Here is a 15,793-nt window from a genome sequence, read left to right on the forward strand (position 1 = left end):
ACAATGTTACCTAAGATTAAGCATTTATGACTTCAAACACTCAACCTTTCTTTGTCACGGTTAGCTTAACTGTTTAAATTATCCATGGGAAGGATGGGGCACTTTCTAATAAAGTAGACTTGCTTTAAATATAGTTCTCTATATTTTCTAAATTTAAAATTATTGTCTGATATCATGTTACCTACTTTAGTGGAGAAAAAGGAAGAACATATTTTATTCATAGCTAACCACCAGTTTCCTCAAATGAGCTGATCACAGTTTGCTCAAGCATACTTGTAACTAGTATACATGCATACAAGCATGCTTGTATAGGCTATTGTAACTTGAATAGGCTGTAAATCCATAAAGCTCGGGGCTATTTAAAATATAAAAATGGGGCTGGAGAGATGGCTCAGTGGTTAAGAGTACTGGTTGTTCCTATAGAAGACCGGGCATGGATTGCCAGCACCCACATGGCAGCTCACAACCCTCTCTAAACACTCCAGTTCCAGAGATCTGTTGCTCTCTTCTGGCTCCTGCAAGCCCATGGTTCACATCCGTACATGAAAGCAGAACACTTGTATACATAAAAAAATAAAAATAAATAAATCTTTAAAATGTAAAAATTACCTTTCCAAGCTTTGCTATATCTCGGTACAGTGACAATGGCAGAGTACATGTAACCGTTGAAACCACAATAATGAAGTGCCGACTAATAAACCAACCTCCAGGGTCAACTAAAATATAGTAAATATTATTTAGTTTGCAGCTATAAATAGCACATTGGTGATATATTAACTACCTAAACAATGAATTAAAAAACATAAATCATATATAAAGATTGTTTTGAGTTAATAAGCAACAACAACAACAAAAAAACATTTTAAAATAGAAACATACCAAGGCTGGTGAGATGGCTCAGTGGTTAAGAACACTGACTGTTCCAGAGGTCCTGAGTTCAATTCCCAGCAACCTCATGGTGGCTCACAACTACCTGTAAAGGGATCTGATGCCATCTTCTGGTGTGTCTGAAGACAGCTACAGTGTACTCATATACATTAGTGAAGTAAAAAAATAAATCTTAAAAAAAAAAAGACTGTGTGAGCTAAAAAAAAAAAAAAGAAAGAAAGAAAGATACCACAAAATATAAGCATAATAATAAAAAATTAGCTTATACTTCATATGACATCATAGAATTTTACATTCCTATGAATAAAGAGCTCTTTAAAATTTTATTTATTTACTTATTTAATGTGCATGGCTCTTTTGCTGTACATACGTCTTTGCATTGTGTACATGACAGTGCTCAGGGAGGCCAGGAGAGGGTGTTGGATTCCCCTGGACCTGGATTTACAGATGGTTGTGAGCCACCATATAAGTGCTAGGAATTGGACCCTGGTCTTCTGCAAGAACAGCCGATGCTCTTAACCAGGGAGCCATCTCTCCAGCCCCAATAGCCCCGAAGTCAGAAGGCAACCAGACACATGCCCCTGAATCACACTCATCACCAGGACATGATAACATACCGAACAGGAAGAAGGTTTGTGATACATACACATTGCCCCACAATGGAAGCAATACAAATGTCCCTTAGCTGAGTGACACACTAGTTACTTTGTATTTCTATAGTATGGAATACTCCTAACAATAGAAATATCAATGGATTACTGATAGAGCTCCAGGGAGTGACAAATCTCATCTACGTACAGCCCACTGAGTTTGAGAAGCAAGACTCAGAAAACTAAATGTTCTTTGGTGGCATTTCCTTGGTAATCTGAAAAAAAAAATGAAAAAGCAAAACTATAAAGAAATAAAATGGAAGCTTATGAAAACTAGCTTTTTTTTTTTTTTTTTTTTTTTTTTGGACAGGGTTTTTCCATGTAGCCCTGGCTGTCCTGGAACTTACTTTATTGATCAGTGTGACTTGGAACTTGGAGAAATCTATCTACCTCTGCATCTGGAGTGTTGGAGTTAGTAAAGCCATGCACCTCCATGTCCAGAAAAAAAATAGCAACTCTTAAAAGCTAATATAGATCTGTGGCCTGGAATGGATGTGAATTACGGGAACTGCGAAGTCTGTGAGGTAGTGCAACCCTTCATCAAATATTTTATTTATAAATGTTTATAAATTACGTGATGGCTATGCAACATAAGCTTATGCAAATCTATCACATTTCTCATTTTTACCTACCTCCTGGGAGTCTTTGAAAAACTTTGCTCAAAGTATCTCCAGTTATTATGTTGTAACTTATCATAGCTGAAAGCACAGGGACAAGAATGGTCATTGATAAGGCTGTAATATTTTATCTTGCATATTCTAAACAGCAGAAGTTATTAGTTTTTAAATATTTACATATTTTAACATGTATTATATAGACTTTCTATTATGTGCAGATTAAGGATAACTTGTTTGTTGAGGTTTGTTCTGTTGCTGTGTATTGTAATGCTAAATTCTATACCCAAAGGTCTAGGGCTACAAGTGACTTCTCGTGTTTACAAGCTTTTGTTGCGCAAACCTTGTTCCTTCATTTAAAACTATTGGTTAAATAAAATTGGCAGGGGGGGCTGGTGAGATGGCTCAGCAGTTAAAGCACTGACTGCCCTTCCAAAGGTCCTGAGTTCAAATCCCAGCAACCACATGGTGGCTCACAACTGTCTGTAACGAGATCTGATGCCTCTTCTGGAGTGTCTGAAGACAGCTAGAGTGTACTTACATATAATAATAAGTAGGTAAATAAATATTTCTTATTAGATTTTTTCATTTACATTTCAAATGCTTTCCCCTTTCTAGTTTCCTCTCTAAAAATCCCCTATGCCCTTCCCCCTCCCCCTGCTCCCCAACCCACTGACTCCTGCTTCCTGGCCCTGGCATTCCTCTATCCTGGGACATAGAATCTTAGCAAGACCAAGTGCCTCTCCTCCCATTGATGGCTAACTAGGTCATCCTCTACTAAATATGCAGCTAGAGACATGAGCTCTAGTTCATATTGTTTTTCCTCCTATAGGGTTGCAGACTCCTTCAGCTCCTTGGGTACTTTCTCTAGCTCCTTCATTGGGGACCCTGTGTTCCATCCAATAAATGACTGTGAGCATCCACTTCTGTATTTGCTAGGCACTGGCATAGCCTCACAGGAGACAGCTGTATCACGGTCCTCTCAGCAAAATCTTGTTGACATATGCAATAGTGTTTGGGTTTGGTGGTTGTTTATGGGATGGGTCCCTGGGTGGGGCAGTCTCTGGATGGAGACCAAAGTGTATATTTTGTTCCTTCTTAGAATGGGGAACAAAATATCCATGGAAGGAGTTACAGAGACAAAGTTTGGAGCCGAGACTGCAGGAAGGACCATCTACAATAAAGAAATCTTTTAAATAAATAAATAAATAAATAAATAAATAAATAAATAAAATTGGCTACAGCCAATGACTGGAGAGATTAGCTATAGGTGGGTTTGGAGTGACCTGGTTGGGGGAGGGAAATGAGAAGAGGAGGAGGAAGGAGAAAGAGGCAGTTGCCATGAGGGGAGATTGAAGATGGACACAAGGCCAGGAGAAACAGCAAGTATCTGGGGTACACCACTGAAGAGGTAGCCAGGTCAGCAGTTAGAAGAGTAAATTTGACCACCCAGTAATTGTCAAAGCCAAATAAAATAACCATAGTCTGAGTCACATTTATTTGTAAGCTAGTCAGGGATAAGCTTAAATTGGTTGTATACACCTGATAGATTTACATCAGAGTGTCAACTTGAGCTTCGGGAAGATTCTCACTTTATAATTGGTTTATCCTAGAATCCTCTCAAGAATTGAGTTTGACACTCATTTAAAATGTGATTTATTTTGTTGTTGAAGGTTAGTCTGCAAACACTTTTTCAGGAACATATTGTGCTGCTTAAATTGAAATCAAATAACCATAGTAAAATTTAAAGGCACACCCCCCTCAAAATACTCTCAATTGAAATGCAGGGAGCATATTTTATATTTTTGTGGAAACATGTAGACTTACTCCAAGCTTCTTTGATTTTGATATAAAATATGAAGTCAACATTGAAATTTTCAAAGAATGAATAAGACGTTTTATAAATGAACTAAATTTGGTCATTCATTTATATGAACATTTTATCTATTTAAGAAGGAGTGGTCAGCATTTTCACAACTCTAGTACAAACATGGGTATACAACTCCCCCAAATCCTTATGTCTTCAAAAAAAAAATAAATAAAACAAAGATAACTGTATTAAGGGCTGGTGAGATGGCTCAGTGGGTAAGAGCACCCGACTGCTCTTCCGAAGGTCTGGAATTCAAATCCTAGCAACCACATGGTGGCTCACAACCATCCGTAACGAGATCTGACGCCCTCTTCTGGAATGTCTGAAGACAGCTACAATGTACTTACGTATAATAAATAAATAAATCTTAAAAAAAAAAGATAACTGTATTAAGCCTTAAGAGAGACTTATTGTCATTCACTTTAAATCCCAAATCATTGTAGTTATACAATGTTTGTGTGCATTTGTGTGTGTATACAAGATTATATGTGGATGTACGCATGCCTCTGTGTGTGTGTGTGTGTGTGTGTGTGTGTGTGTGTGTGTGTGTATGAGTGATATTTTTGTGTGTATGTATGTACGTTATATACTTATATATATTCTGATGACTGGGGTGGGGGGAGAGAATAGGACCCCTAAGGAAAATCAAAACATTAACCAAACCCCCATTCATTTTAGAAAATATAGTCACAGAATAGGTTGAAATTACCAGAAAATCAGAAAGAAAATAGTTAATATGCAAACACTTAATTTAGACAACATTACAACTACTAATTTGATGACTCTCAAATGTCTATTAAAGCTACTGTTATTCATTCAAAAAAGACCATGCTAGTACCAAGTATTGTAGCATCTGTCTTCACAGCCATCTATCTTACCTATGAAAGGGTACATAAACTGTAGGGTAGAGAGCAGCAGGTACCCGGGAAAGCCAAAGGTCTTGTTAACCAAAGACTGGTAGGAGTCTGTTCCAGAGAGGGCTCCTCCTTTTATCAATAAAACTAGGGAGAAGTCTGTAGTGAAACAAAACAAAACACAAATCACTTGATATAAAATGCATTTGACTAAAGCTTTTGATACAAAGCGTTTGCATGCTTCAACTGAATTGTCTTAGAAAACAAAGGATGCCCATGTAGCCCGGGCTGAGCTCAAACTTGCTATGCATCCAAGGATGACTTTAAACTCCTCATCTCTCTGCCTCAGCCTCCTGAGTGCTGAGATGATAGGCAAGTGCCACCATGCTGGGACATTGGAACATGGCCTGAGAAAGGGATTGTAGGAGAGCCTGTGAGAAGACACCAAGAAAACAAGAAAAGGGACTCGAGACCTCAGTTTCCTCAAAACTACAGAACTGCTCTTGGAATGTGCTCTCGTGCCCCTGCCGGGTGTAGCAGAGAGGAGCGAGATTAGGAGTCTCCAAAACTCTTGCAGTAGGAGAACGACCAACATTTACTACCTGTTGATCTGAAGGTTTCTTCATCAGAGGCTGTAGGAAAGCAAAGGGGGCTGGACGTGATGCATACATACACATATATTCATGCATACACACATGCACACAGCTTTAACACTAGCACTTGCAAGGCAGTGGTGGGTAGATCTCTGTGAGTTTGAGGCTAGCCTGGTCTACATAGCAAGTTCCAGGGCAGCCAGGATATCACAGTGAGACCTAGTGACATATGCATAGGCAAGAGAAAAACCATAGATGTCTGGAGATGTACCTCAGTTGTTGAGTGCTTGTCTATCATATATAAACCTTGTGTGTGATCCTCAGCAATGTACAGACTAGGCTCGATGTCCCGTGCCTGTAATCTCAGGACTCAGGAGGTGGAGGAAATAGAAAGCTCTTCTACCCAATAGCCAGCCTGGAAGTGAGATTCTGTCTCAAAAGAAATCTGGAGATAAACCAGCATTTAATTAGTGTTCCTAAGTAACTTACAGAGGGTCAAATGGCTAATAAGGACCACAGAGTTAAGGACACAGGATTTAAGTGGGAGCCTAACTTGAAGACTTAAGATTTTTAATTACTATGTTGTCCAATAGAGCCGTAGCTTTTAAAAACGAAGACTAATTCCATTAAAAAAAAACAATTTTAGTGTTAATTTAAAGGAAAAAAATAGTATACTGTTCTTGCAGATTTTGCTCTTCAAACATAAGAAAGGAAATGAATATCTTGAGATATAAATTGTTTGACTTTTGTGAAGGGAATCTTTGCTTGATTAAAATTCTTTAAGGATTTGGATGCTGATAGTAAGTGACGCGGTCAGTCATTACTCCTGAGAGTAAGCTTATAGTGCATGGCTTTGGTGAGACTGTGCACCGTGGGTAGGCCAGCAATGGAGCATGCTACCTCCATTATGACTTATTTAGATGTAATAGGATGTAGGTTTACCGAACTATTCATTTTCTTCCAACCCTGACACACAGATGGGATGTTTAATTTTCTCTGCCTGCTGATTTATAATTATGTGTTTACAATACGCTAAAGCTAGGGTAATACACCTGGGTGGAAATTAAATATTTGTCAGCACTCACTGGGAAGCAGGAAATTAAAAAAATGACTAGGCTTTTAAAGATACTTGTATTCGTATGCATAGATTAACGTTTCTATGCATATTCAGGTCTGGTCAGAGGAGCTGGCGACAGTTGATGCATAGAATCCCAGTTGAGGGCTTGACCCTAAGTGAGACATATTTACTGCCCCTTCTACAGTTCAGTAACATTGTAAAATAGGGAGCCAAAGAATGGAGGAGCCAGTAGGAGGGAAGGGGGCTATGAGACATGGTCTTCTGCACACTACACGTGCACTCATGAACACTTTACCACCTGCACAAGATAGGGGTCCATTATCACCCCATCATGCCCACTGGGGAGAGGCTCCTGAGACTCCACCCTTCCTTGTTAATGGTGGCTGGGCAGCAACGGAGGTTATCATTTTCTTCAGTGGTATAACCAATGGTAAGTTGTCCATTTTCTATTAATAACCCCTGCCTCTGCTCATGCAAGGTACTGTAGTTAAACTCAGTGGGACACACACACACACACACTTACTTCATGGAATGACTGGATAAGGCAGAAGAAACAGGTGTGCCAAGGAGGGAGTCTTGGGTGGAGACTAGCAACGCCCCAGGATTGATGGTGTATCTCGGGAACCCCAAGTGTACCTCCCATTGCACTAAGCCTTCCCTGTGGCTGAAACAAAGTTTGACTTGTTTTTAGACTGTTAACAGTAATTGCCTGAATCCCTTGTGAAACTAGGGATTGAGGAAAGTGTATAAACTCGTAGGAAGAGGGTTTCTTGAGGCCCAAGCCATAGGTTCAAAGAGGGGACAGTTGAGGGGTTTTCCACTAGTTGGTACAAGGCATCCATCTAGATCACCACTGATAACTGTTACCACAGTGAAACAACAACAACAAAACAACACCAAACAAAAAAATGTAAACAAAGCCCTCTGTATCTGTTAATGACTGCTGGCTCTTTCACAGTGATCCTAAGTCAGAGAAAAGCTTTACAAAGTAAGCCGGTGGGATGGCGGAACTGGCTGGATTGAAAATTATAGCAAGGAGACCTGGTCTGAGTGCTGAACTTGCCTTTACCTGAAGAGTGGCAACCTGTGGGCGAAGATGGATGTTGGATGAGCGGGGAGTAGAAGAGAAAGCAATCTGGAAGCAGCTTTCTGTTGTGCAGGCAGGCACTGGCAGACACAGCACACACGGGCAGCACTGGAGAGAAGGGGCTGGCCTTGCCAGCTGAACACCCAAACCCCCAGCATCACCTACACAAACACAGCCAACAATGGCTGCCAATCTGCATGCACCTGCCACATAGCTCTGCCTTGGGCACTGGGGAGTAGTGTCTTCTCAGCTGCCACCAGTCTTGGAAACAACTTTCTCATTCGCCATGTTCTGCTCGAAGTGAAAAAACCACATGACCAGCTTTAAGCTTTGTGATATAGCTTTGCGCTACTCTTACTAATCTGTTTAAAGGATTAGGGAGGAAAGCAAATCTCCTCAGATGTGGTGCTTAAATTCCTTAGGCCGCTTTGATGCGCTTCTTAATGAAGTAGGAAATCCAATTGCAGGATGTATTTGTGCAAGGGAAGAAGTCATTGCACAACTTAAGTTGTAGGGATATGCAGTTATATGCTACTTACCTGTGATGTATGAGACCAAGAATAAAAGCAGTATTCCCAAGGGAAATCCAGCTTGCTTCATTGAATAAGGCAATCCTGGAAAAACATAAAATGCCCCAACCTCACATCAGAAAGGCATCCAGAAAATGCAAAAAGCTCCCACGATTCATATATAAAAGGTAAAAATCAATTATATAAGTGATTTAAAAGTTGTGATGTGGGAATGGGGTAGTCCAAAATCAAATATCAGCATATTAGCACTTATTTCAGAATGGAATGTCATTAGCTTAAGGACCTGTCAAGAAAGCCAGCGCATGAGGTGACAGAAGAAGAATTAAAAAGCAGCACATGAAAACCTGATTCCAGTTCACATAGACAATGCTCATCTCCGGGTGATGGTTAGTGCCCTGGACTCCTCGGAGAAGGACCACCCCTCCCCTCCATGCTGCTGTGGAAAGCACCAGGGCACAGCTGTAGGATCTTAGTGAAGACTGATTCCGGAGCCCAAATGGGGGAACCATGTAGAAAATAGAGAGCATGCGGAGGGACAGGAAAGCAAAGTGACTTTTTCTCAAGGGCAATGGGGTTTATAACATTATTTTTCACTGCTTTGCACATATGGGTCATTTTAGATTATAGACTATAAAATATCCCAAGTAAAATAATTTAAGCACTTCTACCCAGAACATTTCTTTTTCAGAAAAAAAAATCTCTTTTAAATAATTCTGCTGAGGGCAGTGAAGGGGAACATTTTGACTTTGCTAAACTGGATTACCCTGGAAAAGTTTTCCCATCAGGAATTCTAGAATTCTGTCAGGTTGAACGGTTCATACTCCCGTGATACACGGAGACAGGGTTTTAGACAAGCATGTGTCCCTGCTTGCTCCTGCTTTACCTCAGGAACCTCCAAGTTATTGTTCATTTTTAAAAAAATGTGTATATGGATTAATGTGAAGCCAGAAATCACAGCATCTTGTGGAAAAAAAGAAAAAAAAGGAAATTAACTCAGGGCTGGAGGGATGGCTCAGCAGTTAAGAGTGCTTGTTGCTCTTACCATATACCTATTTTCCAGCACCCACATGGTGACTCACATCCATCCTGGAACTTCTGTTCCAGGTTATCAGACACCCTCTACTGACCTCTGTGGGCCCCAGGCATACCTGTGGTATATATATATGCAGTCAAAACACCTATACACACACATAAAATGAAATAAGAAATAAATAAAAATAAAAACAATCCATTTGATAAACTCATACTTTTAAGTAAATTAAAATCTGGAAATTTTATAGTTAAACAGCTACATATTTGGTGGGTATTGCAATAGATAGGCTCTTGTTTTCCTTGCCTTTTCTGAAATGGAATGTCTCCAGCTATAAAAACAATAATAAACACTGGAAAATACTGCTTCTATTAATGGAATGCAATAGCTTTTAAAGTTTTTACTTTTATAGAAGCTTTCCCTTGCTTCTAATTTGTTGGGATAACAGGGGCTATTCTTACCAATTGTAAGCACTGCTGTAAATGAATTCTATTAATAACTAGATGTAAACAGTATTTCATAAGCTCATATTTTAAATTTAAGATCATATAGGTGCACAAGGAGATATTATCTAGTTTAATTTTCATAGGATTCTTAAAAGTCTCCCATTAAGCTTTTGTACACATAATATACGCAGGAATCTGCAAGTTTCACACTGACACTAAGATGGTTTTTGTAATACAGTCTGCTTCAGAAAGAAGAAACAAATGCATTAGTTGACATGATCCACTGACCAGTTAATCTATGAAAAGCCCATTTTCCCCGGCCCCTGTGTAGCCTCTCCCCAACTGGAGGATGCTATTGTCTGATGTGGGGGGGGGGAAACAGTGCAATTTCCGCATAAAGAGGACAGATCATTACTATGATGGAAAAAAATATAAAAGCTTTTGTGGAAGAAAACCCCATTGAAGTTTTACTGAATGCTAGCATCATAATAACACTTTGAAAAGCTTGTCTTTATACTTCATAAACAGAACCAAGCAGACACGGGTGGCTTACCTATTATCCCAGATCCTATAACAGAATTGACTACATTGAAAACAGCGGCAGACTGACTAGATTTCCCTCCGTGTTCATGTCCGGAGATCAGGCTTTCTCTGTCACTCGAGTCTGTCTCTCTCTATTTTAATAGATAAAATAACGATTTTACTAGTTCGAAAAAAAAGTCAGATAAATAAGCAACGCAGGATTCAAACATAGTAATGACATCAAGTTATGCCTATAGTGTTAATAATACATCAATAAGGAGGGAAAACAAGAATGGCCAGCAATCCAAAAGAACTTAAAGTCTATCCTTAAGTCTTCACAAGTCTCCATGTTGAGGCTGCCCAACTGCTTTGACCCAACTCCAGAGTCTGTTAGGAGTCAACCACACGGTTTTATGAAATTAAAGAGGTTATTGGTGTTATTGAAAAGTGTTTGCCAAATCGGTGTAGGTCAGATTAAGTCAGATCTATCCCTTTTTGCCAAACCAAGACCCCAGCATTAAACTTAAGGAGGATGTTGAGCTCTTGCCCTTGTTGCCAGTTTTACCTGCAGAGGACCGCTCAGCTGTGGCTGCTGATAGCTCATGTCTGCATCTGCGCAAGGGCAGGTTCTGAGGCTGGGAAGCAGGCTCCCACCAGGCCAAACTCCCCTGCAGGTTTTGCCCGCTTAAGTTCGCCAGCGAGATGGAAGGAGCCGGTGCAGCGGGTCCCTGGGTACGCTGGGCACTAGGCTGCAGCTCAGAGGTCTCCGCCTTCACGGGGCGGGGCGGGTGCACCCTGCTCGCTGCTGCGGGTGAGGATGCTGGACATTTCTAACCCTGTAGCTCAGACTCCCCTCACTCAGGGCGCACCGCACTGATCTCTCTATCTAAAACTGCAAAGGTACAACCTGTTCCTCCCACAGCGTGCGTTTTCCCTTGCTTCTCTCTCTGTTCCTATGCCAGAGTCTGAAGCCAGCTAAGAACCTAGCAACCCAGCAGCCCTCATCTCCACAGAGTGACATTGTTTACAGGGTGTTCCTCCCCCTACACCTCTTCTTGGATAGAAAAGGACTGTGAAATGTTAGAACTTTTATATTAAGTAGAATTTGGAAGCCTCATAAAGAAATCATCAGAAAGCAAAATACTACTTGGGGGCTTTAGCCAGATTGTTTGCTGTGCATGCCTTAGTCAAAGAGGCCCTGGAAATTTCGGAGAAGGAAAAATTAAGAGAAAGGCGCGATAGATTGATACTGCGGATTCAGGTAATGATCCTTTAAAAAGGAAAAGGGACATGCAGGGGCCAACAAAGGGAGGGTCCCTAGAATACCTAGGCTAGGAAGAACCTTAAATGAAAATTTCTATTTGTCATTTTGTGTTAAACAGGATGAAACAGACCGGAAGATGGGCAGAGAACGTCCTCTGGGGCAAGAAAATAATAATCCATAGATGCTAACGAAACGGAGAGGTTCTTTATATTATTTATTTATTTATTTTATTTATTTATTTATTTATTTTTCGTGACTATTTAAATATGAAAAAAAAGTTTTAATATATAAAGAAAACAAACAAACTGGGTCGTGGGGAGGTGACTTCTCAGGCACCTTGGCATGAAAGCATGGAGACCAGAGTTTGGGTTCTCCAAACCCCTTGACTGCCAGGGCAAGCTGGACAGCTAAGGTTGCTGATGGGCAAACTTTGGGTTAAAGTGAGACATGCCTTCCCCAGTGAATGAAACAGGGATCCACCTCACTCCGGAGCCATCACTCATGCACAAATAGGCATCCACACACACCTACACAGCATGCAAAAGAAAGATAAAAGGTTAGAAAAAACTAGAGCTATTTAAAAATCCTCCACTACTCTGTACCATTAATTGAAGAAGTTTCAACATTTGCCCCTTGCTTTTCCGTTTGTAAAAATGAACACTCAGAGTTACAGTAGAAACACCACCAACTTCTCTTTCCTTGATCCTCACAGCTCTAGAATCAACCAGTTCATGAAATTATCAATATTTTTCCATCTATCATTCGTAAGAATTTATTTGTAACCATAAGTTACACACACACAAACAGCATTAATGGTCTATAATATTGTAAACCACATTCAACACTGTAATGTTTTTTTTTTCAACTTACAGAATTAGAGAAAATATTTGATTTAATAAAAGAACACAGAGAGATGACAAGATATGATACTAGCTTAAATATATGCGAATTTCTGTACCACAATAATTAACAATCAGATACAATTTGAAAGAATATAATACTATCAGTGAATAGCTATTCAGTATAGTACTAAGTATACAAATCTTTAGTAATAAGCGCAGCAAAGTACACAATTGTATTTAATCTCTTCAGAGAAAATCACGACAATCAAGGGATACTGAATAAGGTATTAGTAGACAGATATCCTGTATTCATTAACAAGAAAGGTATGACGTTCTAAGATTATCAATTCTAAGTTTAGCTTGCAATTAATTTTACCACAGGTACCACAAACAATCAGGATTATAAACTGAAATGTTTTTGTAAAACTTAACTCTTCAAAAAGAAAATTTTCATTTTTAAAAAGCATGAAATGAAGAGGAAAAGAAAATGGATAGCCAGAGGGAGGGGGGAAGGGCAGTGGAGAACAGGATAAAGAAAATGAAATAGACTGACATAAAGACATGGTACCACAAAGCCGTTACTTTGTGTGCTAACTTAAAAACTCATGTAAAAATAGAGTGGAGGGACTGCAGGATGGCTCCATCAGTACAAGTGCTTGCCACAGGAGCCTGGTGGTCTGCATTCTGTTACTACAAATCTGTGGTTGAAAGAGAGAAATGACTCAAGAAAAATGTTCTCTGGCTTCCCCAAGAATACCCTGATGCGCATGCTTGTTTGCTGTATCCCTCCTCCCTCACAATAACTAAAAATGTAAAGGAACAGAAAACAAAAAATAAAGTACAGATAGTTTTGTAAGTTGCCTTATTTCTGCTTCAGAGATAACCTTATGATAAAGAAAACTGTGTGTGCTTATCTGTGTATTTATTTATTTTTCTATTGGAGAACATAGAGTATGTGAGTTTTAAAATATGTCCATAAAGTCTCTCTCTGATATTCCTGTCAAAAGGCCATTTAGTTCATTCATTCATTCATTCATTCATTCATTCAATTTCTTGGACAAGGGTCCATCTAGGCACAAGTCTGGATTTAGAAAGCAAAGCTTTTCCTAATGGTGAATCTGACCATTTTCTGACAGTTTTATTTTCATGACTGGACAAGGTTCAGTGATCACCTTCTAATAACCAGCTTTTGATAACAGAGATGTGTACCATTTCGGATACCAAGTCACAGAAGTATCTGTGGCCACTGAGTTGCTGCTTCTTTGGTCATGTTAGGAATTCTAATTGTGTATGGAGAGGCTCATGTGGTCAGGCATGCTACAGTGTCATGTGGCTGACACATAAAGATTCTTCAACCTCAGTCTCCTATCTGGAGCCTCTCACAGCAACCTAACTCCATGAAAGACCCTGAGCCAGGCTGTCCAAATAAATTGCTCCTAAATTCCTGATATACAGAAAATGTCAAATAGCAAGTGTTATTGATTTTCTAGGTAGGCCACTAATTTTATAATTGTTTGTTACAAAGAAATACATAGCTAAAATAAGATGTATGTGTGTATGGAGTATGTATGTATATATGTATATTGATTTATATGTGCATAAATAACTGTTGAATAGTCTTTCTTTACATATTTAATGATGGTTTTTGAATGGACATTTTCATGATTTCAAAATTACTGTTATTTAGTATAATTTCAAAAGTACTAGATTCCCAATGAGAAAATCTGAAGAACAGTCAACATAGAATCACTGACAGTCCTCCCCCACAGAGGTCAGCATAACCAATGTTCCGGAGCCCTTTGGTTTAGACAGATTATATAGTGCTTTCTCGGTAGGATAAGTGCATAAGGAAAAACATGCAACAGGAAAACAACCACCGATATTATTGAATCTGTCTGTTATAGCACTAGACTGAGGCCAGAGAACCAGACTTCTAGCAATATAGTAAGCCTTAATTTGAGCTTTTTATAGAATCACACAATTATATAAAGCATATACTTTGCTCCTGCAGGATAATGTTTTTCTCGTTTCTTTCTTTATGATCTAGACTAGTTAACGTCTAATAGACCACGGCTTTCTTACAATTCGTGGACAAGGGTCCATCTAGGCACAAATCTGGATTTAGAAAGCTCTTCCTAATGGTTAATCTGACCATTTTCTGACACCGTTAAGGTGTGAGTAAGGAAAGGGTTGTTAATTGGTCTATAATAAAGCCTTCATAAATGTTTGCTGTACCTAAACAGAAAAATACTTTGTTGGGCCAAAACTGTCCAACTGTTATACAGCACAAAGCATCTATGTCTTAAGTTGGGTTTTCTATTGCTGTGATAAAACACCCCAGGCAATAGCAACTTGGGGAGGAAAGGATTCTTTTCATCTTATACTTTCAGGTAACAATCTATCACTGAAAGGAGTCAGGGCAAAAATTCAAGTTGATAACTGAACACAAGAACTGAAGCAGAAACCAAGGAGGAGAAACCAAGCCATCTCCTGGAAACACAATACCAAGAATAACAAAGCAACAAGATAAATATCCGGATATTCAATACATACGTGAGGTTTGGAAGAAATACATTTAATATTGTCTTAAGCAGAGTTAACCTGAGGCCTTTTGTCATTTGCATTCATTCATTTCTTAATATACCCTCACAGGATATTAATATTATAATTCTAACAGTCAAAGAGGACTTGTTCACTTTAGGTATTTCTATGTGTGTAGTACCAGGAAAGGTTCTTTAATAGAATTCCTTTCAGACGTCAGGGGATAGTTCAGTTTGTTTTCTTAAAGTGTACATTAGTAAAAAGCAAACAGCCCACCCCTGCTTGTATCAGTAATAATCTAGGGACCATGGAACACCAAGGTGTGCAGTTTTGCCTCCTCAACAAAGAACTTGGAGTCTACAAAGCTGGGAGAATACTCTGCAGGTTCGTCCTGGGTCCCCGTCTGCAGGTCATCTGTGGGTTTTTATCTGAGAAACTTGGGTATGTGATGGATGTGACTGGCCAGCTCTTGGTTTGGGATATTCTGAGAAATCTTCCTCCCCTTATGGATGTGAGTCTAACTTGGAGAAACTGCACTCTGATTTGTCAAGTGGGTTCTTAGTGTCAGGTGCTGTGTTGCTATGACTCTCTTGTTGAGATGGAGGTTAGAGTTTGAAAGTTTTGTGTGTGTGTGGGGGGGGGGGTATTTCTACCAGTAACCTGAACTCATTTAATCTTTCCTGTTATAGTTTTAATTTTTTTCTTTGAAAGATGATCAAACATTGAAAGAAAATAAAACTTGAGACCTGTGATTCATGTAATTTATGTCAAATAGCCCAAAGAGTTGTTTGTGAACTTTGAAACCTGGGGCTGAGAACATAGCAGAACAGACCAGGACATGCCCAGGCAGGCCCGTCGTTAAGACATTCCTGAGTCTGCTTGGCCATAGAGATAAAGAGAATGACATGTCCGGACTGGCCCAGTGCCTCCCTATCTCCCGCCCTTCTGACCTAAGTTAAATGTTATCTGCATGTACAGTCTGCT

The 15,793-nt window shown here is 39.5% G+C and overlaps 1 protein-coding gene and 1 non-coding gene across 2 annotated transcripts in view; both read right to left on the reverse strand.

The window, feature by feature from the left end:
- Slc38a11 (solute carrier family 38, member 11) overlaps nucleotides 1–10,873 on the reverse strand; it is a 50,364-nt gene extending 39,491 nt beyond the window's left edge. Inside the window, exons 1-6 of the mRNA NM_177074.2 lie at nucleotides 10,728–10,873; nucleotides 10,194–10,314; nucleotides 8,174–8,248; nucleotides 4,901–5,035; nucleotides 2,171–2,236; nucleotides 610–716 (exon numbers count right to left, since the gene is read on the reverse strand). Of these exons, the coding sequence (NP_796048.2) occupies nucleotides 610–716; nucleotides 2,171–2,236; nucleotides 4,901–5,035; nucleotides 8,174–8,248; nucleotides 10,194–10,314; nucleotides 10,728–10,766 (543 nt within the window). The 5' untranslated portion in view covers nucleotides 10,767–10,873. The remainder of the gene's footprint in view (nucleotides 1–609; nucleotides 717–2,170; nucleotides 2,237–4,900; nucleotides 5,036–8,173; nucleotides 8,249–10,193; nucleotides 10,315–10,727) is intronic.
- A 269-nt stretch (nucleotides 10,874–11,142) lies between these two features.
- On the reverse strand, nucleotides 11,143–11,247 carry Mir6337 (microRNA 6337). The gene has a single exon (NR_105755.1). It is a non-coding gene; the product is annotated as a microRNA 6337 (primary transcript).
- Between the last annotated feature and the right edge of the window lie 4,546 nt (nucleotides 11,248–15,793).

This window comes from Mus musculus, chromosome 2, assembly GCF_000001635.26.
Source record: "Mus musculus strain C57BL/6J chromosome 2, GRCm38.p6 C57BL/6J".
Taxonomy (NCBI): domain Eukaryota; kingdom Metazoa; phylum Chordata; class Mammalia; order Rodentia; family Muridae; genus Mus; species Mus musculus.